This window comes from Gouania willdenowi, chromosome 4 (assembly GCF_900634775.1).
Source record: "Gouania willdenowi chromosome 4, fGouWil2.1, whole genome shotgun sequence".
NCBI classification, from domain to species: domain Eukaryota; kingdom Metazoa; phylum Chordata; class Actinopteri; order Blenniiformes; family Gobiesocidae; genus Gouania; species Gouania willdenowi.
In genome coordinates, this window is record NC_041047.1 from 19,615,502 (window position 1) to 19,642,854 (window position 27,353).

The 27,353-nt window shown below is 38.6% G+C and overlaps 1 protein-coding gene across 4 annotated transcripts in view; it reads right to left on the bottom strand.

The window, feature by feature from the left end:
• Positions 1–22,456: 22,456 nt before the first annotated feature.
• Positions 22,457–27,353, bottom strand: part of elavl4 (ELAV like neuron-specific RNA binding protein 4) — a 106,876-nt gene continuing 101,979 nt past the window's right edge. For all 4 annotated transcript variants that reach the window (XM_028443638.1, XM_028443641.1, XM_028443639.1 and 1 more), the window contains one exon: positions 22,457–26,976. In XM_028443638.1, the coding sequence (XP_028299439.1) occupies positions 26,649–26,976 (328 nt within the window). In that variant the 3' untranslated portion in view covers positions 22,457–26,648. The remainder of the gene's footprint in view (positions 26,977–27,353) is intronic.

Genomic DNA, 27,353 nt, shown 5'->3' on the forward strand with positions numbered 1-27,353 from the left:
TTCAGGTTGAACATATCACAGAATATTTGGCCAAACGATATCTTTTCTCTTCATCTAATAAACTGACGATGTGTTGAGACTCTTTCAAAACCATCCAACAGACAGAACCTGCTTTATTGTCAGACCGCTGCACATTGCTCTCTGGCCTACGTAGTAAGGGTCTTTGCTCCTTAAGGTCTACCTTTCTTTTAGATTGAACTGCTGGATAGCTTCCAGCAGAAATCATGATACACATTCCCCAAAAGACAAAGAGAATTGAGAGTGAGAGAGCAGGGGAGAGAAAGAGAGTTGGAGTAAATCAACTGCAAACCACCTGGACATCTACTGAAATATAAAATCAGATGTTGTGTCTTTTTTCATACAGTATTTGATCAATTTATATTAAAATGAACTTGATTTGTATAGCGCTAAATAAAATAAAATAACCTCCTGGCACTTATCAAAAATAATAAAGTTATATTATTATGAATGAAAAAAAATCACGAGTAAGTTTCAGTGGCGTTGGAGAGAAACACCTTTAGCAGAACCAGACACAGAGGTGGTATCCATCTGCCAGACCGGTTGGGGTTAGTGGACAGGAAGAGGAGAACAGAACAGGATAGAGTGAAAGAACGTCAAAGTATCACATGCTGGTTATACTGGGAATAAGCCGACAGAAACCGTCAGCTCCAATGCCAGCACACTTAGAGAGGAAAGAACCGAGAAAGGAAAAGGAGAAAAGAGAGAGCACAGACTGCAGAAAGAGAGAAACAAAGTTAAAGCATCAACATTTGAATGTTGCAGGGTGTTTCAGCCCTTTTTTGTGTTAGTTGTTGAGTCAGATCAAGGCTGGGAATAAATACAGTACTGTGCAAACATTGTGAATGAATTAATTTGATGCAAAACTGTGTGAGAACTCAGTGAGTGTGGTTGTTATTTCAGTATCAACACTATTATTATTATTATTATTATTTAATTATTAGAATATACATATTTTACGTTAAAGTGAATTTTTTTTGTCAGGGCTTTGTATGGTTGAGGATGATGATTGGCAGAGGTCGTGCCATGGGAAGAGCCAAAATATAATCAAACGTACAAACACAAGTGTAACCTGGACCCAAAGTACCTGCAACTGAAAATAGGTAGAACCACACATACAGGCAGGGTGGGAAAGACATTACGACGACTGGGCACTCACTTTGTGTTTAAGCAGATCTTAAATATTACAGAAAGGTAATCAGGAGATCAGGCTCACCTGAGTGGAGACAGTTGTGTATTTACTCAGCACACCAGTGACGTGCCGTGAGCACTAGGGTTGAGTAGGCAGGGCGTTGCAAATCGAGACCAATGTCAACCTCAATGACAATTCCACATGTTTCTGCTGGCAAGTGTTAATTCAATTCAATTCAATTCATTTCAACTTTATTTGTATAGTGCAATTTTAGTCATCTCATTGCGCTTATCAAAATATAAAATTCATAATAAGAAAGAAAAACCCAACAAGATCCACATGAACAAGCATTTAGCCATCTAACAAAATCAAGATCGTAAAACATCATTAAAGAAACAATGTTCTGACCTTACCTTTGCTGAAGGTCTGGTAACTCAGGTGTTGGTCTCCCAACTTTTAAAAGCTGTCGTTTTCCTCAAAAAAAGTTTCTTTTTCTTGTCTAGCGCTGTCATCCTGACTGTAGTGTTATCCCGCCCACTCGCTAGAGAACGTAGCAGCAGCGGCCACGTGATTTCAATTCACTAATGCACTGTGAACGTGCGTATAGCATTTAGCATAGCACGGTTACAGCCAAAGCGCAGAGTAGAAAGCTGCCTTTTTACGTAAATGGTTTTCATTTTGGGGAACTGACTGCGCATGCACAAACACATAAAAACATGCTATGGGGCCAGACGCAGAGCAGCAATGTGCTTTTGGCAGAGGGTGTGTGGCTCCTCCTGCCTTACAGCGGAGTGAATCTGCGCAGCGTCTCTGCCGTACCAGGAAATAGCGATGTTTAGTCATTTGGGCTATGAAATGCACAAAATGCTGACACTTTCAAACTTATAGGTACTGTAGGCTATCGGAAATGAAAAAATAAATCATTTACAGTATAATTATATTCTAATTGAAACAAATAATCAAAATATCAATTCACCCTTGCGTAGGCACTGCCTACCTTGCCTACCCTGACTGCACGTCACTGATGTTAAACAATGGCCAAAGTCTGATAGTTTTATTATTAAAAACCAAAGTTTTAATAAATATTTTGTATAAATATTGAATTTCTGGGCGGGTGGGGGGGGGTTATTGATGGCTGAAGATACTCATTTCACCGAGCTGAGTTGCAGATATTTGAAATGTTCACAGAATGATAAAAATGGTTAACGGGTTAATACAACACTATCTGAGAATAACTAGACAGGACCAAGTGTGTGTGTGTGAGTTTGCTTCATACAGAAGAACAACAGAAAAAGAGAAGTGGGGGTGTACTGCTGCAGGCGTAGAGACATGAGCCAGCAGCAGCACTAGATTACATTAGCAAGGCATGAGGCAGCGAGAAGGTCAGTGAATCAGATAGCGGTTCAATATAGCAGCACAGCTTTGAGGGCAGAGCTGAGCTGGTCTGCTATCCAGGCGGATTGCTGAGGAAGCCTTGTCTCTGTGAATGTGTTTAAGGAATTTGAGAATCCTGGAAGCGAACAGAAGAGCTGACTCCTGCAAATGGCAGCTCGTCGATTTTCGTCTGAGAGGGAGGAGCAGCTTTTGTTGCAAAGTAGATACGTATTATGCTACAGGAGGTCGAGCAGCTCAACGCCTTCTTTCTTTACACACGTTTCTATAAATGAATCATGAATTTAAATATTTACAGCATTTTGCTGATGCTGTATTTCTTGTTTGAGCAACGAAAAACAACTCAAATTTTGATAGATTACAAAATAAAACCAAAGCGATATCCAGAGTAAAGGCTGCACATTTTTCTGCTGCACAACACTTTGTAAAAATCAATCACGGCAATGAGCTGTGCTGTGAATGAATCTAAATGTTGAGTGGCTATTCTCTCAGATCACATCGGTCCCTCTAACTTTTAATGGTTGGCACTCACTGTAGATGAGTAGTTCAGCCCTTTTAGCCTATCATACTGTTAGTGACTACAGTGCGATCAGAAGGGTCAAAGATTTTAGTGTGCTTCATTGGTGAAGTGCACCACTCAGTTGGTTTCTAATTGACCCACAGTAGAAGAAGTGGACAAGTTAGACCTTTGTCTGTGAAAAGTAATAACCACTAATTGCTAAATCCACCAGAAGAGAAAGCTGTTAAAATAGATTTTTATTTCTTCTCAGATTTCCAGAACATACATTTATTAATAATCTCACAAGCCATAAACTAACAGAAAATCAACATATACATTTAATGCTTGTAATTAATGGAAATACTAAACCTTTTATCAAATATATGAATATATATATCTTTTTAAAAAACGTTTACGCGCTCACTTAAAATTTCTATGTTAGCACGTACACAGTTTTAAGTGAGCACCGAAAAGTTTTACGTGAGTGTGTAAATACATAGAGTATGTTGCACATAGGTAATGCCCAGTGACGTGCAGTCATGGTAGGCAAGGTAGGCAGTGCCTACCCAAAGGCGAATTGACATTTTGATTATTTGTTTCAATTATAATATAATTATAAATAATTTATTATTTCATTTCCGATAGCCTACAGTACCTATAAGTTTGAAAGTGTCAACATTTTGTGCTTTTCCTAGCCCAAATGACTAAACATCGCTATTTCCTGGTACGGCAGAGACGCTGCACAGTCTCACTCACATTGTAAGGCATCAGGAGGCCACACCCTCTGCCAAAAGCACATTGCTGCTCTGCCTCTGTTCCCATAGCGTGTTTTTATGTGTTTGCGCATGCGCAGCCAGTTCCCCAAGATGAAAACCTTTTACGTAAAAAGGCAGCTCTTTACGCTGCTTTTGGACGTAACCGTGCTATGCTAAATGCTGTATGTACGTCCACAGTGCATTAGTGAATCGATCCAGCGTGGCTGCTACAGCTGCTACGTTCTCTAGCTCGTGGGTGGGATAACACTACAGGCAGGATGACAGCGCTAGAGACAATAAAGAAACTTTCTTTTGAGGAAAAACGACAGCTTTTAAAAGATGGGAGACCAAACCTAAGCTACCAGACCTTCAGCAAAGGAAAGGTCAGAAAATGTGTACGTGGTCAACATCAGCTGACAACACAGCCAACAACACAGGCATCACTTACATTTATTTAAATAAAAAACCTTCTAAGAAAACACAGCAAGATTAAATGTAGAATACTGACTTATGTGAATATGTTGTGGCTTTTTTTTTTTTTTATACTCTTTTTTAAAATTTTACTTTGCAACATACAAGACAATAGACAGGAACAAACAGCAATGTGATAACCCAACAGCAAACACCCGGAGAACAGTATTTACAATTTCTTACAGTAGTTGTGTGCATGTGCGTGCATGTGTGTGTGTGTGTGTGTGTGTGTGTGTGAGAGATAAATAGGAGGGAAGGGATGAAGAGAGGAAAAATTTATATTAATAACAAAATAAACTATAATAACAAAAACCCAGCAGACACAAGGGTTTTTTCCCCTTTCTTTCTTTTTTACCTCTTTCCCTCCCTGTCCAGGTCTCGAATTCAGGCACTGAGCCACCACCAGACCTAATCAGGAGAAGGTTAACCCAGAGCTGATAAAGTCCCATGTGGGGGGTAGATTCCAGAACCTTTTGGGAGGAAGCTTTCCCTCCTTTATGGTTAACCCAGACAGTGGAGGTCCACAGCTGTATTAACAATGTGAGGGGGCCCGAAGGAAGAGGACACCTCGAGTGCCCCGCCCACCTCCGGGCCAAGCCCCCCACATCCCCAAGCACCAAAGCGAAGCTGCAGAACATGTAGATTCTAAAAAAAAAAAGAGAGAGATAAATAGAAAAATGAGGAGGATGAATAAAATAAAAAGTAAACTCATATTCGTAATAAGAAAAATAAACAAACAAATAAACAAACAAATTATACAAAAAAAAAGGAGAAATACTTTTTCTCATCACTATAGCCCTCTTCACCCCCTCCTTTAAAAACACAATATGTTGTGTTTTTAAAGTAAAAGAGGTAGTTAGACTATTCCTAAATCTGAAGGATCAAACTCATGGGTATGGAGTACAAATTTATATGATTGCCATTAGTAAATTATGTAAGGATGCACTGTAATCAATGAAAAGGTACTTGTCTTGAATTTTAACTGTAAGCTCTATCAAAAGATCATATCATCCTCAAAGTTTAATCAGGTTATTTTCTTTACATGTCCTTGCAGAGCAGCCATGAGGAGAAAAAAACTGTAAAACTGTCAGTGAGACACGGTGACCACCATCATGCTCACCTTAGACGCTGGTAGTGATGTCAGGACTTTTGAAAGATGAAGGCCAAAGAACAATTCTGTAGCAAAATAAATTAAGCTGTTATTGTAAAACTACTTCTTTTACCTGACCAAATGAAATCAGATGGCTTTAGACCAACCACCATCTTTCACAGTACAGTGGAGAGCCAACAGCACACAGGGTGAAAAGTAGAAGATTTATAATTAGTCTAAATCAGGCCTGAATAAATAAAATAGAAACTAATATAATTTCTTTCTGTCACCACATCAAAAGCAGGTTTAGTTACAATAATTAAAAAAAAAAAATCACAATGATAAATGAGAAGCACTATTCATGACCAACTTAAATGTGTCAAATCTATTTCAACTTAAATTAATTCAATATTGGAACTTGCCAGTTCTTAATTAAATTCAAATTCAATTATACAATAATTCAATCATTCATCTTCGGAACCTGTTATATTGCGTACAATGACTCGAGTGCCTATCCCAGCTCACATCCACGTTAATTAACCAAACATTATTTAGAAATATGGAGGACGCTTGAGTATTTAAAGCAATTCAATTTCATTTTATTGATTAAAATTAATGGTCGATAAGAGGCCAATTTGTAGAGAAGATGAGTTAAAATGAAGGGCAAACAAATACAAATAACATTGAATTATAGAACTGGAAGTGAGATGAAAGACATCTGGAAATTCCTCCTTTCACAATGCTTTTATGGTTTCACTACACAATACGCAGTGTTACAGCTGGTGGCTCCTAAACACCTGATCCAGATTAGTAATCAGGTGGAGAGGGAAGAGGAAGGCTGTGTTCGAAATGGCACACTCCGTACTATGCACTACAAACTCAATGAGTATATGCTGTCTACTGAAGTATACTTTCAAGTTTCCCAAGATGCATTTTGAACCTACAAAGACAAAAGCTAGATGCGCACTGAGGGTAAATGTCAGTCGATTCCCCACCTTTGAAATTTCTGAAAGCATTTTAAGCGACAGAACCAAGTAGAATATCAACATGTGGTCATTTGATCCATAAAACTAGCAGAAACACATTTCTTGCCGACATTTGGGAGATTCTCGAAGACACGCCATTATGCTGCAGACAAAGCTTCTGGTTAACTTCAAAACAAGAGCCCTATTTACAAAATAGTGAAAAAGTAATTTAAGACTTTTAGCTTGAAGCCGGTCCCAGCACGATTTTGCGTTCTGCTCGCAATGCATCTTGGGGCAGTTGAGTATGACTAAAAATTAAAAATGTCCAGATAAAGTATACATCTGGGTACTCAGTCTTTCCATACTATCTAATGCAGGGTTGTCAAACTCATTTTAGTTCAGGGGCCAAATACAAACCAGTTTAATCTCAAGTGGGCCACAGATTATAGGCGGTAAAATGATAAATTTTATCTTTCAAAGACCCTAGTTTGACCTTCCGCTTATATTAGTATCTAAAATAAGTAAAGCGTTGACAATATCTGACAATGAATGACCAATTGCAGTCTCTGCAGGATCTTACATTTCCTAGATTGTGTGAGCAATTTTTTATTTAATTTGGGGAATAATTTGAGGAAAATTTTAGAATTTTGAAAAAATTGAGAGTACTTACTATAAATTGAGATGAACAATGACTGCTATCATGTGATCTGGGTCGTGGGAAACATGTGCGCCCGGGGACAAATGTGCAGTTTAATTGAATTTGTATATTTTGGGGTACTGAGCTATCTACAACTGAATTAGTTGGTGATTTACACAATGAGTCAGGTTTTTGCTATAATTTTTACTTTCTCCTGTGGGTCGAATTGAGAGCGTTAAAGGGCCTTGAGTTTGACACACGTGTTCTAATATGAACGCACGACATACTAATTTTGACGTCAGATTGAGAACAAGTAGCACATTAGTATACAATTTAAAAAACAGCCGAAGTGTATAAAAGGACTGAAAGGACCAGAAGAAAGAAGGGCAACATTGACCAGCAGCAGACATGGGGGGGACAAGTTTTCCTACTCCCCACTTGACAATTTGTGGTTTTTCTTTTTTAGTCTAGACTGGAAATTACTGGTTGTATGTTGTGCTTATTTTGCTGTAGTCTTAGTCTTTTGTACTTTCTGTAGTTTAGAGGTACAGTATAGGACACTGTGGAATGTATGATGTTGGCCCAATGTCCTCCCTACTTCAATACAGTTTGGCTAGGGTCTCCAATACCTTTGTTTCTTTGAGTTAATTACGTTTCAGTTGCTACTTTTCAGGTACTTTGTTTAAACATGTCTTTTTGGCATCGTCTTTATGTTGTAGCCCCTCAAGCCTTTGACTTACATCCTAGAAGGGGTTGTAACACCCAGAAACCCATGATGACCAAATGACATCAGCCTATAGCAAAACCTATCAACATTAAGTTTCATGCTTTACTTTGATTCAACTGTAAAACAAAAAAAAAACAAAAAAAACAGAATATGCTGGAGACCATCATAGAAAAAGGGCGAATGAACATTTTTTTAAAGTAAATGTTTTAAAATCTAAACCTCAATTTACCTTGTTTGAATTTTAAGTTACACTGTTACACTGCCGAGGCATTGACTATGGAGCTATTATTGTAACAAAGCTATTTGTGTGTGCGTAATACAATCCGTCACCAGCTGAAAATATACTGAATTTACCTGAAAGTTAGAGAAGAAAAGGCCCACGTGTTTTTGTAACTCTCAAAATCAGTCTAATAACAAATATCCGAGTGACCTTTTTTTTTTAAAACTAAAAAGTTTTGGAAGGACAAACTAGCTTTTGTACTGTGAGGATCCAATTTGGGATCTGCGAGAGCCATCTGAGGTTACTCTGTCATTCTTTTCCTTTCTGTGTCCCTGACTGACCCTGAACTACTCAGAGCTCTTTGAGAAAAAAAAAAAAAAAAAACAGACATAACACAACTGTGGCAGAGGTAACCTAACCCCCTCTGCACTACTTTGAGGGGAGAAATACCAAGGGGAGTGCAGGTGGGACTGGTTGCCCTCATTTTTTGGAGGGAATATGCACATGGAAAATAAGTGCTCTTTCTTTCTTTGACAAAGACTCATGCAGTGAGACAAAATTCTTCCATCAATTACCCAGCACTTGGAGGAACAAAATGAAAAGCTTTGATGAAGTTGCTGTATTTGAATGGCTAAAGGATCAGTGCTGATGTGCTGTAACAGCTCTGTAGAGTTTTAAAACTGCAATCGTACACCAGCTTGTTAACACTAGATCATTGAAGAGGTCAAATGCTTAAAAAAAGAAAAAACAGTCGCAACAGAGACATGGTGACAATGTCACAGGACAGGACACTATGAGGTTTATCCCAGGGCTAAGAGTCAAACATTAAATCATATATTTAAATGATTATTGAACAGGGGCAAATAGGAGTGTGACGATATCTCGATACGGCAATACATCACATTATTTTTTTTCGCACTATCGATTATCGATATGCTCACGCTAAGTATCAAATTTTTTTATATTTAATTTTTTTCTGCTTTTTCACTAAAATATGCAGTTTGGTCTACACAGAATTTTTGTCACTGTTTGCTGAAGGAACCAATATATTGTTTGCATTATACTGGTGTCACTGGTAAGAAAGACCCTTTTTTGTTTACGGAAAGAACTATTAGAGATACTTATTCGTTTACATTGGTATGTTAACACTTATTTACAGAAATGTTGCACTAAAATAGTGTCACTGTTCATAGGACACTTTTTCAATTTATTGTCTTTCAGAGATATAACATAAAACTAATTTATTTTTTCACTTAATCTTTTTTTTTTTCTTGTTATGTCATAGATTATCGTAGATTGATTTCTCACCAATATATCGATAATCGCAGTATATTGCGAGATAATCGTTATCGTGAGCTTCGTATCGCATATCGTATCGTGAGGTACCCAGAGGTTCCCACCCCTAGGGGCAAAGACATTGAACATTTCCTTTTAGAATCAGAATCAGAATCAGAATCAGAATTGCGTTCTTTTTTTTTTTTTTAAAGAATTGTTTTTAGGTATAGAGCAGAGATTCTCAACAGGTGGGTTGGGACCCAAAAGTGGTTTGCGGACCTGTAGTGGGTGGATCGCGGACAGCTAGTCAAAAACAAATAAATACTGTACTTAATGTTTGTCTCACCTGTTGAGGTGCGCCGTGGAGAATTACGCACGTACACGGAGCAGTATCAGAGCGTGCCGGCATGCGCTTGGAGCGGCACATGCACCCAGCGTGACTTCAGCGCAATCTGCAGTCCAGCAATCCCCAATGCCTCTGTTTGCTGCTCATCTGTTGCAGCAAGCAGAGGGCAGCAAGGACTCAGGAGATCTCGCTAATTCACTTCTCGGTGCATTCTGGTCTCGGGCAAGTCTTGGTCTCGGATAGTGTGGTCTTGAACACAACGTTAGCGCCATCTGACAGGTTCCTGAAACACTATTTTGTAGCCTGTTTAAATCATACTTAATGGGCACAAGTTGTGCCAGTTAGCTTGGCTTCAAAAGGTTATACAATCTACCTGTAAAAGCAAGGGAGGTCTGTGTGTATGTGTGTGTGTGGAGCAAATATCTCCCCGACGCGTTGCGAGTTCGACCTAAAACTCGGTCGACGGGTTCCAAATACCCCGAGTGTGTGTATCTGTTATTTTGGAGTAATTTGGTCATTTCAAAATGTTTATTTTAATTTTATTTCACTTCTGGACGGCCCCGAAATGAAACCTATTCGGCTTTTGACCTCAGGGTGTGAGGGGGCGCTAGTGCACCATCTATATCTATTTCCTCACATGAGCAAGAGTCACGTGTGCAGCCAGAGCCAATCGCTGCGCACACAGCCAAGCAGACATGGACTGTAAACACGAGTGAGAGAGAAGAAGATAGTTTTATACCGAAGAAGGGAGAGGAACGTAAAATTACACAGCTCTACTGTGTCGGGGGGTTATAATTGTAAATTTGATTGGAATTCTGACTTTTCTCTTGATCAAACAATGACGTGATTATTTTAAAGCCACTGTACCACACCAGCTATTTCATCCCACAGTATTTTATGTTATTTGAAGGCTTTTTACAGATAAATAAAATTGTGTTATCTGTATACATTTGGCAACTACCTCTTAAGCATATCCTGGGTAAATCATTAGTATATAAGCCACAGAGTAAGAGCCCAAAATTGAACTTTGTTGAAAAATAATTTGACAGGACTCTATAGTTGTCAGGGTAAATTCAGATCCGACCCATTGTTTCAAGATAAGGTTCAAACCAATCCGTAGTCCAATTTGAGAAATGAACTGCTTTGAGCTTATATAGAGGAATTTCATTCATATCAAGGGCCTGTACTAAGAAGCTGGATTTCCTCTTATTGTGCTAAATTCTGGGATTCATTTGGTGTGTGGTGTACTACGACGCTAGCTTACTTCTTACTGGGCCAAATCACCATGGTAACTTGGGCAGAACACCTAACCTGGTTGGGACGACCAGAAGACTGGTTTACATTCCTGCAGGGGAGAGCTACTCAATGCTAGTAGAGCTAACCAGCGCTAACAGAGCTAACAAACCAATTAGTGCCGGGACAACGCGTCAACGTGATCGATGTCGTCGACGCAAAGAATACGTTGACGCAAAATATACGCGTGAGTGTTGTATCCTGTCCAATCACAGCAACGATCTGACTCAGTGCGTAACACTACAGTCACTACCACTCTATGGACGGGTGTCGTGGCACAGACTGTAACTGGACTAAATGGTGGTCTGTTATACACTCAACACTGTTCCACAGTGATGTCATCAGTTCAAAAATTTCATAAAATTTGTATGAAATTTTATGAAATTTCATAAAAATTGTCCAACAGTGGATAATTTTACACACCCTTGAACCAAGCAGCAGGCATGTTGAAAGTCTCAGCTCTGTCTGTCCCTGAACCACAGAGTTATTTGAGCCACACTCACACAGACAGAGATTCCTTGCTTTGATGTCTTTGAAGTGTGCAGCAGTAGGGGGTACATTGGTTCAGTTTAAATGTCTGAAGGGGTGCAGTACTGTGGACAGTTTGGGAACCAATGCTCTATGACAATAGCATTCACTCATTTCACAGATGACTGGCTACAGGGAATTGATAACAAAAAATAGTTGGTACCATATTTTTAGATCTGCTTTTGAAGTTTTAGATCATAATATTTTGTTAAATAAATGGAGCTGTTTACGGATTTGAATCATCTGCCTTAAAATGGACAGAAAGTTATCTTGGTAATCAAGAATATAACGTTTATTTCAACAGTAGCTATTCTGAGGTTGAGGGAATGAGTCGTGGAGGTCCCCAGGGCAGTTATATTGGACCGCTTTTGTTTTCCTTTTTTACTAATGATTTTGCACTTATGCACTTATATCTGGGACTGCAACAAATAATATTCAGAATTGAATTATGCAATAAATGAATAGTTTCTCAAATACATAAGTGAGAGAGAGAAAAAAAGAAGAAAAACAACAACAAAAAAAGGGAAAAAAAACACAGCCCTGTGGATACACAGTATGTGCTATGAAGTTTTTCGCATGTGTGTGTGTGTGTTTGTGCACCTGTAGACAGAAGCAGGAGTTCAGACAATGTTTATGTGTGAATGTGCATTTGGCATGGTGGACCATCATTGGAAAGCAGAGCGAGAATCCCAAGAGCTGTTGGAAGGAGATGATTGGCTTCAGAACGTGATGGACCCTTTGTGACAGATGGTTTGGTGCTTGGCTAAAACCACCCACCCACTCACACTCACACACGCACGCACGCACACACTCACACACACAGGAAGCATAAGTTGAGCATCGATTGTGTAGAAATGAGCAAATGTGTATCCGTGTGGATGTATGTATGTATGTACTGTACAAAAGCTTTCTAGTACATGAACGTAGAATAATGAATCTAAAAGGAGGCAAATAAACAAACATGCAGCTAGACAGACAGATGCACAGACAAACACTCAGGCAGATGGGCATAAATTTGAAAAATGGCACGAAAACAATATGTGGTGTAACCGCTGCCAGTGTTTTGGTTTTACTGGGGGTTTGCAGCCTTGAGTTGAACACAATAAAGCTTTGCTGTGTGCCCTTCTGAACAAACAGGAGGGAATCTGGTGCCTGCTGCTCCTGCTAGCCAATACAGCCCTCACTGTCAATGCCACCATCATCACAGCCATCAGCATCGTAGCAACAAATAACACCACTTTGCCTGCCATAAAGTGCACGCTGCTATCAAAGCCAAAACCAAACATCTAGGCGTTGCTAGCGACACAGAGAACAGAAAACCTCAGGCATGTTAAATTAAAAACCAGTCCCTATATGTTTTGTATGCCTGTGCGTGTGTGTGACAGTATCAGCCAATCATTACGTAGGTCTCATTTAGTGCTTCCTAATCAGGTTTGAACAACACAGGTATGTTTCTAGTATGATGGCAGTAAGATTTGTGGCATTCAGAGGCTCAGTAAACACCTTAAAGTTGTGCTCCAAAAAACATTTAAGCTTTTAGTTAACTGGATTTTAATTTTTATTTATCCTTTAATGTTGCTGTTCTTATGTTTATGCACTCTTGTTTTATTATTCTATTGTGTTGCACTTGTACTTTTACCACAACTCTGTACACCACTTTGTGATTTTATCTGCAAAAAGCACTTTATAAATAAACTACTTACTTACTTACATTCCTGAACCAGGGGCGGGGCTTCAGGGGGGGCTAGGAGAGCGGCACGCCCCCGGCTCGAGTAGGGCCTCTACCACCTCAGGGGAGCTGGAGAAGGCGGACCCTCCCATGACTTGTGCCTAGAGGCGCCCAGAGTATAGGCAGTCACCCATCATCAGATATATACAGCGGTTATATAGACCCATTTTGTGTGACGTATGCATACTAAAGCAGACTCGGTGCAAAACAACCAGAGAACTGCTGAGGCGATGGTGCACGGGGATGGAACGCTATCTCAGTCTGGATCTAGTAAAAAGTGACCATAAAAAGTTATAAGTTGACTGATATGCAGACGTGGGACAGTGAGGAGGAAACTTGATGTAGAGATGGAAACTCAACCGTTGAAACTGATCAGAATACACAGAAATACACGAAAACCTTTGTTAACAGGAGTACAGCAGCCTGCCTACCTGCCCATTCATAACAAGTAGTTACTGTATTAGCATCAGGAGACTTGTATGCTTTTAGGTTTTCTTTCGTATATACACTGGGTTTTTCTATCAGATATGTATAAATGTCTGGTCATTGAACATCGGGCCAGGAGCCCACATCTGATGATCGCTCATTTTCTGGAATGCTGCATGGGTCCCGCAATCGTTCACCTGTACTTAAAGTGAGTTTCCTTAAATAAGTGGCCGCGTCCTCAGGTGACAAGCTTTCTACATACTGCAAGCTATTTTCAAGCCTTAACAGTGGTTCAGTCATTGCCATTTTTCAAGCGTCACATATGGAAACAACATGGTTTCTGCATCGAGTCAGTCACTTGTCTCATGTTTGTACACATTGAAATAAGTCTATAGGTTGCCCCGCTCATTCTCCAAGTTAAAACTTATTAAAAACCACTTGAGGTGCACAGTGGGATAGGAGAGACTGAGTGGACTTGCTGTGTTGTCCATAGAGAATGAGAAGGTAAAGAAAATGGACGAACAGAGCATCGTGGACGAGTTTGCAGAGCTCAAGGCTCGTCGTATGCCCTATAAATAGTGAACATGTGGGCCGCTGTCTCAGTTTTTCTTAACTTTATAGCTACTGATACAGGCTCTGAGTTGAAATAGTTAAAGTGGGTGTCAAAATGATGCGGTCACTATCCGTGGTGCTGAACTGCTTTGAATTTGTGTTTTTTTGATATTAGTAACCATGGAGCTTAATGTTTTTGTTGTTCTCTTGTTTTCTTATACTTCATGTCCGTTTGATGGACTTCAAAATGACATAGTCGCTCTCCGTGGTGCTGAAGCTTGTAAGCCCCGCTTATGCGGGCATGTGTATGTTGTAAAATGATGTCATCATGAGCTGTATTATTTGGATTTAAAGGGCCTGATCATTTGCTCCGCCCCCGGCCCGGCTCTGATTTGTTCCCACTAGTGTCCTGAACCAAATTGGCTTTGTTACTGGATTCCATATCAACCATAGCAATGAGATTAACATTATACAAGCTATTAAAATAGTTTCAAGGTTTCCCAAAATCTCTGACCCAAAGCATCAAACAGTCTCCATCATGGTCCAGTCTCAATGCATGCAGGGTTTTATAAGGACACAGTGACTCATCTGTGGTGCAATGTGTAATCTATCAACCTAATATTGGACTCATAACTAGTGACGTGAGCTACAACAGTTCAGTTGTTTGAACAAATCTATCAAATATTCTTGGACTCCATGACCCTGTCACTGCCCCATCACTACTCCTTCCTTAGACTTGGTACTTGATTGATACCTGCCACAGTAGACCAAGGACACCCAGCCTGCACTGAGGTTTTAAAGATGCTCTGATATGAGGATTTTATCTCTTTGCCATTCTCACACATTCCCTAACATGGGGGTATTTCCTCCGTCTTGAAAATAAGGCAAATATTTAACGACTGTCTAATACATCCCTCATACCACGATATAAACAGTGTTCACTTTACCTGCCAGAGGCTCTAATGTTATGGCTGACTAGTGCATAATCCAAAAGACAAGATCATATTTTATAAAGGCTCCCTATGTGTTCCCTTTAGAATAGAGCAGCGGTATGAAAAAAATACATCTTTTGCCACTGTTCATATGTAGTAAAATATAAATTATTAAATGTATTGATTGGACAATCAAATGAGCGTATATAAATAGCTTGTATTAAGTAAAACAGACCCAAACAAAAAATGTTTTTACAACCATGGGCACAATAACAGATGGGTAGTGTAAGTAGCAATATTATAACAAGCAATTACCTGACCTACATAAAACATAAACATCAAATAAATAAGCTGTGTTACTCTATTCATGCAAAGTACCCTAAACATGTATCTCACCTGCTCCTGTTCACTGAACTATTTTTCTCACATTGACAAAATCCATAAATTCTTTGTTTTCTTCTGTAATATTTCAAAATAATAAAAGTAATAATCAAACTTAAATCAAATGTATAGAAAAAAAACCTATTTTTTTGTATATATTACTTCTCCACTTTGGTTTTTAACTTCTTTTTGTGGATCTCAGTTTTCTACATGCTTGTTCACTCACCCGTGGATCCACAGCGGCTCCCCTGAAGTCTTGGTGAGCCTGTTGCAATTCAGTGATTCTGATCTCGGTTGGCTGCACCGACCTTGACAGATCACCACTGAGAGACAAAGAACCTACTTCTGATGCTGCTGTTTTAGTGTTTCAAAAAAGAAGGCTCAAAATATATCTATTACACTGCTGTTCTGTGTTTCATTTCCTGACATTTTTTTTTTTTAAGTGTCTGATTCAAATTTAAGTTGTAAATTGCTAAACTGCATGATGCGCAATAATTAAAATGTATTGAAAGCATTCAGATTCTACTTTAAAACTCCAGTGTACTGAATAATAAGTGCTCACAACTCATTCACTATTTGCCATTAGAGGGCAGAGTTTCTACTAATGTAACGCTACGTTAGCCTTACTGCAGTCGGCATTTCCTTAGTACAATTAGAGGGAGCACCTATCGGTTTATGTCCAGACTTCCAATTCAAAAATTTTAAATCAGTCTTAAACTGAGGGAATATATATGAGACGCCGATTGTAAAGTTGTGCACGCTAAAATAAACAGCAACTTTTTGCAACATTTAGCAGCAAAACATGTTTAAAAAATGTGTATGAAATTTTTTATGTTTATTTTGACCAGATTTAAAGCAATATTTGTGAAATTTGTGATTTTTCTCTCTCAAAAACATAATGTCAATGTTAAATCTAAATCTAAATGTTAAATAATACATGTAAATCTAAATGTTAAATCTAACTCTAAATGTTAAATGTAAATCTATATGTGAAATTTAGATCTTGCTGTTAAATCTAAATCTTACTGTTAAATCTAAATCTAAATGTTAAATCTAAATTGAAATGTTTAATCTAAATGTCACAGTTGAAACTAAATATTTATCTAAATGCAAATTCCCCAGAACTACAAAATGAAAGCTCACATTTAATATTTAGATTTAACATTTGGATTTAAATTTCACATTTAAGATTTATATTTAAATGTAAGATTTAGAGTTGACATTTAGATTTACATTTAATATTTAGCTTTAACATTGACATGTTTTTAAGAGAAAAAAAAAATATCACAAATTTCACAAATATTGCTGTAAATCTGGTCAAAAGTAACATAAAAAAATTCACAAATGTTTTTTAAACATGTTTTGTTGCTAAATATGGCAAAAAGTTATTGTTTTTTTAAGCATGCGCAACTTTAGAATCGGCAACCCATAGGAATAATCACTATTTATATCACTCATAAGGGCGACCATGGCGCAGGTGGTAGTGGAACGTCTTCTGATCGAGAGGTTGGGGGTTCGATCCCAGTATTGACTATGTGTCGAAGTGTCCTTGGGCAAGACACTGAACCCTAAGTTGCTCCCAGTGGTCGACTAGCGCCTTGCATGGCAGTCCTGTCCCACTGTTGTGTGAATGTGAGAGTGATTGGGTGAATGAGCTGATATGTAAAGTGCTTTGAGACTGCTTCAGTGTGGTGATAAAGCGCTGTATAAAATCAAGTCCATTTACCATTTACCATAAGAAACAAACATTGATATAAATGTAAATGGCTGTAAATCACGGAAGAAACATTGAGCCAAGAGTCAGAATGAGCAGTTCAGTCGTAGTTTAGTGAAAATGTGTTTATCGCAGCTTTACTTTAAACTTAGGGAAATTAAACCAATAAAACGTATCACGTCTACTCTGCATCAGTGCAGCTATAGCAGGGAAATCATTGCACATTTTGTTTGTGGATGTGGATACAACAATTGAGCTCATCACTTTTATGTTGTGACATGCAGAACACCCTGGAGCTAAGTAAGGAATGAGTAATGACTTCCTAAAATAGATCCTTCAAAAACTAAGTTACAATGTGCTCCACGTCCCATTCTATTGTAAAGTGCTGAACATTGTTACTTTTATGATTATGATCACATACTGTACCTGTGTGATTCACTGCTGGTTCTGTACATATGTTTGACCCATGGTTTATTGATGAAGGTTTAGGGTTTTAACCCTGTATCTCTGGCTTTCTGTGAGAATTTTGACCACTATCAACCATAACTACGCCTGTAGTCATGTCTTTATGGGTCCGATTATATCCTGTTGAGGGTCTACATCACTTTACACTCTGGGTCAGCGGAGAAAGGCTGCCATGCCCTGCCACCAGGATAACCAACCAACAGGAATAAATGTTTGGAAACATTGTTTTTATTGTGTTAACTCATGATGGTGGGAACACAGAGATACAGAGAATTGCTGCTGCTGAGCATGAACAGTGGGACACCACAGGGTTGGAAACCTGGTTAAGCCCTGAAAATGAAAAACTTCACAGGTGACGAGGATGCTAGCAGAGCCCTCAGGGAAGGAAAATTTACCAACATAATGTATGAGCTGTATTAAATCCTACGACATTAGACCATAAAAAATAAATAAATTTTAGTGATAGGATGTGTTGCACTGCACAGAAGGTTTCCTCACCTCTGTCTTAACAACATGGTTTTACTTAATTCATTTGTTTCTATTTAATTCATTGGCAGTGTTGGGTAAGTTACTCTAAACTTGTAATATATTTATATCACTTTAGTTAGTGGGATAAAAATTCAATATATTTGTATTACAATATTACAGTTTTTTAAAATGTAACTGAGTTACACTACTTTAAGTTACTTTTGGTCCAGAACACTAATTATGTCACACTGATAGTGTTCGAATAACATCGGTCTAAGTTTTGTTTCAAATACTTCTGCTGTTTCAGGAGCAGAAAGCTCTTTTTCCTGTTCCCTATAAGTTATATTTAACTTTAGTGATCATCTTTTTTTCCTCAAATAATTGCAAACAGTGAGAAAACAAATATGCACTTAAATTCAATATGCACGTAACTTGAGTTACTTTAATTGTAACTAGTAATATATTACCACTTTTCACTTTTGTCATGAGTTACACAACTGAGTTACTTCAGTTGTAATATATTACAAAAATAACTAGTTACTCCCAACACTGTTCATTGGTAAACTTTGTGCTGTTTTAATCAAACACTGAACATTATGTTAGCTTAAAAAAATAATGTGATGAAATTAATTTAATATTAAAACAGATCGTTTTAAACTGGATTCTATTAACTTACAGGAATTTGACTTGAATGCATTCTCCGTCTGTTTTTATCAGTTTTCTTTGACAGGTTATACTGGCACACATTTCCAACCTAATTACTGGGTTGTTGTTTTTATTAGTATTTAAATTGATCTATTATTATTATTATTATTATTCAACCTAATACATTTTTGTTACAGGTTTTGTTAATTCATTCACTAAATCTACTCAGTGATCAAGTTTTGATAAAATTGATTTGTTTTTGAAAAGCAACTGTCCAGTAAATGGCTAAAAAATTGCAGATTTCACTCCAATTAGAAGCAAAATCTCTTATTGTAAAGATTGTTGCTAAAGTAAAACAAATATAAGGCAGAGCTTGTGACATTGTCAGAGCTGTAGTTGCACACAAAGGTACCTCTACAAGGAGACTGGTTTGTATTCCATCCAATTGTTGAAATCAAGTGTTAACAGTTGATTTGTTAGATTTTCATGCTATTTAACATTACGCAAGATTTGAGAAGGGGGGGGGGGGGTCAAATTGTTTCTTTCAACAATAAAGGATACAGACAAAGTGGTGAGGATTTGCTCCAAGGAGAGCCTGAGGGCAACAAAGGCTCTCCTGCTGCACAGATTTCACTACAGAGGCTTTGTCAAAGATAAGTAGTTCCTTGTGAAATAAAATTTGCCTCTGACTGTTAGTAGACTCACGCTTGTCATTTGGCTGAGCTGCCTTCTTCTTCATGGCGCAGCGTGTTGCTGACATTCACACCATAGAATGAGTGCGATCTGCTCTCGCTCGGGATGATGAAAAGTGTTTTTTATAGAAACTGAGAGGCCGTATCATATGGTAGCACCTGGTGACAGATTGAGGTACAAACGGAACCAAAATAAACCCAACGACTGCAAGCACTTTTTGCTTTCTTTGAAATGTAATTATTTTGTTTGCGTCACATATCTTCAGTCACACTTTTGTTTTATCTAACTAAATGTAGAGTAAAACTGTCGACTATGAACTTGTGCACTGAAGCAATAATCATATGTCAAAGGTGTTTGACTCAAGCAGCCACTTCAGAGGAACGCTAAGAGAACACGGCCTGCTCCTTCTTCAATTCATCAACTATGATGAGAGCAGAGGATCAGTAAATAGCTAACAACAACAAAAAGTAAGTGAAGAGTGGCTCAACAAAACAATCTAACAATCATCTCCTTCATGGTCACTGTGACAATCAATAGAATGTGCTGTTGTTAGCTGAAGATCACACACTCTAGTGATAAAATAATGTTTATTTTCTTTATCCACCAGCTCATCAGGTGCAGATCTGATCAGAAGTCTTATGCTGCGTTCACACCGAATGCGTCTTCTGCGGCACCGGACGCATCTGCCGTACGAAACGTACCGCAGGGTCCGCAGGATAAAAAAATATCCCCAATTTGCTTCATACTCATGTCGGAAGCGAAGCCCCGTCCACCAGCGAGACATCCAACTCAGTGAGTTTCACTGCCTGCTGAAGCGAGGAGCTGTGCTCCTTTTTCTCCTCTCATAAACATAAACCACCAATGAAAAAAGCCGATGTGATTAGCGGCTAATGATATCTTAGCTCAGTGCCGACTTTCAAAGATGAAAACTACAGAGAGAACTTTTACCTGCTACTACCACCTCCTCGCTGATTCTCCTCCTTGCCAAATCCTCCTTTGTCTGGTTCCGGTTATAAAGGCCGTGTCATACAGCTCCAAGTGGTCACACACAGCTTCTACTCCATGGTTGAATGGGTGAACAGACCGGTGTTCGTGTTGACGGCCTGACGTCATAATCAACAAAGACTCTGATTGGTTTTCGTCATGCGAAACTGTCTCAGGAGTTCAGTATTTTTAACTCTTGCGAATGTGCGGATATGCGTAAAATTGGGAGCGTGCTTGCACGGCTAACGCTCTTGACGCGTGGATCGGACCGCACCGCCGCACAGGAAAGATTTTGCATCTGGGACGCATCTATCCATTGACTTTGTATGTAATCTGGACGTACGGACATTTCGTGACGCATCCGGCGTAAACGCAACATAAGGCTATGTTCACACTGCATGCAAATGCGATCCAAATCCGATCTTTTTGCCCATGTCCGACCTGTATCCGATCTGTTAAAGACAGTGCTTTTTTCAAATCCAACTCAGGTCACTTTCATATGTGGTCCTAAATCCGACACGTATCTGATTTTTTGCAATGCGACTGCAGTCTGGACGGCCAAAGCGCTTTCTGTCCCACTCCTATGAAATCATCATCCAAACACTGTTGTAAAAATGTAGCAGCCATCACAGCAAACGGATAGTGATAAACCTGGTTCTCTTCTTTTTTCACTCATTTATGTCGTGCTGACTTCAATGACTTGAAAGAAAATTTCTTATCACGTCACAGTCCTACACTGGACGCCTCCATATTTACTTCTGTAGACACTGTACAAGCCAGCGGGTTCATGGGTCACCTTAGGACCTCTTCTGCACATGCGGGTCACTTCAGTGTTGTATTCCATCCGTACTCCAAACTGATTGAAGACACATTGTATGTAATACAATGTAATATGAACAATCATGAAAAAATCTGAATGGTGCATTAAGACCTGCAGTGTGAACATAGCCTTAGCAGGTGTGTGTCTCTTCACAGTTCACCTGCATTTACTAAATCTAGGATATATAGGATGTATGTAAATCTTGTTCAGTCATACACAGTTCTCCGCTTAGGTTGTACCAGGGAAAGCTGTGATTGCTGGGAAGTGAACTGAAGCACTTCTGGCACTTATAACTGAAGAGCTCATTGAAAAGTGCCCTTCTTGGTTGTGTGAGCTTGTACAAGTTGATCCTAGAGTTCCTTGGATGAGGAGAACTGGGCAAATTGTGCTGTTTCAGCAACTTCCTAAAAAAAAAACATGTATATTAGCTTGATTGGAGCACATTGTGTAAGTGCAGTCACGCTAAAGTGCTGTGCATCAGGGTGTCTTTTGTTCTGCTGTGAATTGTATCGAAGTTCATTGACTCTTATCTTGTAAAGCAAAAATATCGCACACTAGCGTTCTGCAGAAAGGGAAAGCAAGGGAAGCCCACCTGTTATCCTTTGGAGGAACTTCTTTGATCTGTGAGCTACTGTACACCCTGTGCAGGAACAGAAAGTGCCACAACACACCATCGTTTTTTCATTTTACTAAAGAAATGATGTTAGTGCACTTGAATGATAATGTAATTGCATTGCTGCTTTAGTGGTGGAGAGCAGCGCACACAACATTCTATGTTCAGTGTTTCTGCGTCGTACTATTAACTGTTCGTCAGAAGCTTAAAGGTCACAGTGAGCAAAAAATAAATGTGAGGAATTTGGTTACTTTTCTAGTCTTCTTTCATACTACTTTAGTTGAAGTCAAGTGGAAGCACGGAGGTTAAAATTAAAGCGTTAAGCTTGTAACAAGACATGGTTACATTTATTTTCCTATTGTGATTTAAGAAGTGATTATTGTAATTTATTAAGAATATTTTAGTATTCATGATAACACAAAGTAAAAAAGAAATGAACTGACAGTATCTGCAAGTATTATAGTTAGTTCATCAATACAGTATATCTACAACTTTTCACACCCTCCCTTTCCATGTATTATTTTTAAAAACAGAATTGCCACTATATTACTGGCTTATAATTACACATTTTAGTCTGTCTAATTTCTCTAATCAGGAGTAAACAATGAAAAGGTTATGACGCACAACACTAAAGTGTACATGTGTAAACTAGCCAAGTGTTAATTTCTCACAACAAGAGACATCAGAGCTCTTAACACCTCATTTTATTGTCCCAACATTCAAAAGTACAAATAATTCAAACACAACAGTTTTATGAAAAAGAAAAAACAAACATTTACAGCAAGATTTTTATTTTTGTTTCCAGTTTCAGAAATGACCTAAACTAGCAAGGATAACATGAAGTCATTCATCGCAGTAATTGGATTAATAATAAGAATAAGAATACTCAGAATAATAGCAATAATAATCATAATAATCATCATTGATCATTTTTAAGTAATAACATAAGCAGGAGAGAGTAGAGAGAGCCGCTGTCAGGGGGCCCTGTGAACATTTTTTCGTCTTTTTTGTCTTTAAAGATTTCATTTATAGATTTTTCAGATAGTAAACAAACACGTCTCAGGAGGAAAAATGAAAACTGACAAGAAGAGCCGAGTTCCTCTGTTCACCTTCCCTCCTCCACTACTGGCTGCGTTGATCCTACTGGCAGGCTGCCACTATAAGGCGCTACAGGGGGTGGTGTGAGCCGTAGGGTTTGAGCATAGAGCGAGGTGACGCGGCCCCATGTTTCAAACACCCTCACATGCACGCACACAGACACGCGCGCACACACACACACAAGCACACAGATTTTTTTTTTTTGCATGCGCACATGCACCCGGAAAGACGTACACATGTTTCTGTATATGTGTATAAAAGCTATGCACGCTGAATTGCACTACAAACACACACAACACACACACACACACACAAAGGGAACACAAGCACACAAAGATCCAACCTTTCACTCGCACACAGACACAAACACACACATGCACACAGGGCCAAGGTGTAATGCAGGCACACATCGTGAGAGTTCAAAGGTCACACAGCTCAGGAAATCAGGTCTCACATCAGAACATTCTACTGGGGTCGTTGCATAATTCAAGCTCCCGACGACGACGGGACACATGGAAGGGTCTGGTGTGCTGGGTGTTTGTTGTATGGTGTCGTGGGACAGAATACTATGCAGTCGGATGGTGTGGATGATGAGTGAATGATGAGCAATGAGCTTCAATGACACGGCTTGTCAGATGAGCGAGGTCTTAGGGAGAAGGTTGTGTGAAGTGAGCATCCGTCCGAGTGCTTCACATGCTCTCCACACACACCTCCTTCATGTTTGAACAACAAACAAATACTCCAATTCCTTATATTTATACTTCTGGAACCTCTCCCTTACCTCTAAACTTTCAAAATATATAATAGCCTATATATCATGTCAGAGTATATAAAATATATAAATTGGTACAATCCCTTTTATACCTCCAGAGTACTTCTTACGTATAGCAACAACTGCTGTAAAGTACAGTTGGTGTGCAATGATAACATTTTGTCAGTTTTAACAATTTGTTGGTATGTTGTTTGAAAACAGGATGAATATTCTTAAAAATAAGTTCTTTAGTGACCGATTGAGTCCAGTGCAATGAATGACCCTCAAACACTTTTTTTTTTTTTTCTCCATAAAAATTTGTCTGCCCAAGCGTCCAAGAGCTGAATCTCGTATAAAATGTTCACTGAAAACGGAAAACTATGCTATCAGACCCACATTTTTGCATAAGGTTTCATCACAAAGCGGTAGTTAGTGGAGGGAGAGTGTGGACGGAGTGGCTTTTAAGAACTACACAAACTTATCACAGGTTATATTGAACCAGAAAGACTGTTTATAACATTCTATTAAGACTAAACTTTATTGAAAAAGATCTAAAGATTTTTATTTTAACAAGACAAGAAAAAAGCAATAGCAAATTGAACTATTAACTAGGTTATGCATAGCGAGTAACTGTTTCTAGTAATAAGGGAAGAGCGTTCCCCAACCCTCTGGACATTTTTTTCAGTTTTCTTCACTTTTAGATTTTTTTATATTGTAATTTTGATATATTGGTACAAAGCACAAATGTACTAAAAGTTCTCTCTGTGCAGTGGACTACTGGAAGAGCCTCTCCACTAGTCGCTTTGTTCCCTTTTGCTCAGAAACGCCCCCTCCCTGTACCAGAATCACGTAAATACACAGACAATGAAACAAATAAATACATAAATACACAGATAAATTATTCAATCAATAAATACATAATAAATACAAATAAATACAAAAATAAATATTTAAACAAACACAAAAATAAATAAGCAAATACAGTTAAGTTCTAAACTCTTGTTCGGTTTCTTTTGCCGCTGTAGGTAACGGAAAGGTAATCAACTTTTTTTTTTCTCCACAAGCAACATGACAACAATTGAACAGTTTTCCTCACAATTTTTTTTCTAAATAACTGAACCACCACTTCATAATAAATCATCATATGAAAAAGACAAGCTCAAACAAAAGAACAGTGACAACTCAGATAGTACAGTCCATATTGTAAAACAAATGTAGACTATATATATATTTATATATATCATCTATTTGTACACAGCAAATAAATACACAGTTGTCATAGATCCTTTTTAAGGAAACAAATATCTAGACTAACAGAACTAGCTAATCATCATTTAAGTTTTGACAAACGTTTCACGCTTAGCAAGTAACAGAAAAGTCAGCAAGCCAAACCAAAAAAAATACTGGTAAACAAATATATTTGTTCAGTGATTCGCACAAGACCCAAAGTCATTGAATCTGGTTACTAAGGAAAAAAACCCAACCAGACATCTGGGCCAACATTAAACAAATATTGAATAAAGAACAGCAGCTCAATTCAATGCCAACATCGAAGTATTTTTTTTCTCTAAACAACACATAGAACAACAAACTTGAATATTTAAGATATGTGAATAATGTATTATAGCACCTACTGTTGATCGCTAAAAGTAAGCTCATTTCAAATGTAAGGTCACAAACGCAGAGTGAAGAAATGATATAGATAATGAAGAGTATGCTTTCTAAATGGATAAATGTGTATATATTTATATACTGATATCCAACATTGACTGATGACCAACCAAACAAGAACTCAATTGGACAAAGGGTGTTCCTGCTTTGGGCTCTGGACAATAAGGATGAATAGGCCTCAGAAAGACCCCCCCTCTCCCTTCCCTTTTGGGTATCGCTGTTGAATAATTACGCACGAGCACATATGTTAAAAAGTTACCTGCCTTAGTTTGCATCACTTTTCACAAAACCTTCCGTCTACAAAATCCTCGCCATCATGAATTCTTCGTTAAACAAACAATCTCCGATCCCAGAAAGAACCGCGGCAGAACAACAAGACAAAGTGGTGCCCCCTCCCACCCGCCCCGGCCCCCCTTAGTTAGCCAGTCAAAATATTTTTCTCTTTTTTTTTTCAAATCCCGATTCATGTAAAAATTCTTCAATAATTATTATTTTAATCATCATTTATAAAAATAGATCTTCTTTCTATTTATTGTATTCTTTTTCTAAACACATTTTTTTTTCAAAGAGATCGTCTCTTTGGCAACAGTGATATTTTTTTTTCTTAAATTACTGAACGTGTCATCAGGATAGCTAACCCATCCCCTCCCTCACCCCATCTCCCTTAACCCCAGTGAGGATAAACATTTATGTTTTGTTTGGGATACAAAACAAAAAGAATGGTAGAAATATCTTTTTTTTCTGTGTGAGTCTCCAGGGTCTTGAGACTCCATTTAGAAGTAATTACTGGGAATTTTAAAAGACGCCAAAGAAATGAATGAATGGTTCACCAATTTAAAAAAGAGCCCCCTCCCTTTCACTGACCGGGAGGTGTATAATACTAACGACAGTGGATCCGGATTTACAAAGGAAAAATGAATCCTGAATCAAGACAAAGAAAATACTCCAATCTAAAAAGAACACTCTTCTCTAACAGAAGGGGTTACAGGGATTTGCTACTGTTTACACCAAAGAGAAAAATATTTTTAACAACCACAACGAATAGAAAGAAATACAACAACAAGAAGCCTGCGTTTTCACAGGGCTTCCAAAAACTTGTCATTATTTCACTTTTGTAATACTTAGGCAACGTTGGCTTATAGGTCCAAAGTTATAGTATAAGCCATTCTTAGTTCAATTTCTTTGTTGGTTTGTTGGTTGATTTGTGTTCCAGTTGGAGATTTCTGTTGGATGGCTGCATTAGGGTGGTGTTGGTTGGGACTGAAGGGCTTATGGGTCAGATGGAGTTTGGGGGAGGGGCGACTAAAAGGGCATTTATGGAGCAGACAAGTTGTGGGGCAACTGCTTCTACTAAGAGTTCAGGACTTGTGTGTCTTGTTAGTCTTGAAGGAGACTTGCAAGACACGATCACCCAACCTGTAGCCATTGAGACTGGCGATTGCCATGGCGGCCTCGTCGTAATTCGTCATGGTGACGAAGCCGAAGCCTTTGCACTTGTTAGTGTTGAAGTCACGGATCACCTTGACATTGTTGACTGCTCCAAACGGCCCGAACAGCTGCCAAAGCACACTCTCATCTGAATCTGGGGACAGGTTGTACACAAAGATGCACCACCCTGTGCCAGTGTGCCCAGGGATGTTCATGCCAACCAGACTGGTCATGCTGTCAATGGTGATGGGAGAAAACCTGAAAGAAGAGGTAGAGTGGGAGGGAGGAGAGAACAAGGAGCTGTCAGCAAATACAGGTTTGGGAATTGAATTCAACAACAAATGGCCTCAAACCTCTAAAAAGCATTTCTTAGATATCTTTATAAATGTCCTCCAAATCCAAATGTTCAATGAGATACAAACAGAGTTGCCAGAACATAGTGATGTGTTCTTGTTACAAGTCATTTCGCTCCTCTAACCAAAAAGACATTGATTTCCAAGCCAAACCAAACAACTCTATATCATTCACATTGCAGTGAGAACACCTGTGATGAATGTCTTAAACCTGACTTTGAGTTCTTGCATCCCGGCGGCTTTGTCAACTGAGAGCTCCTCTGTGCTGAAAGGTCTACTGTC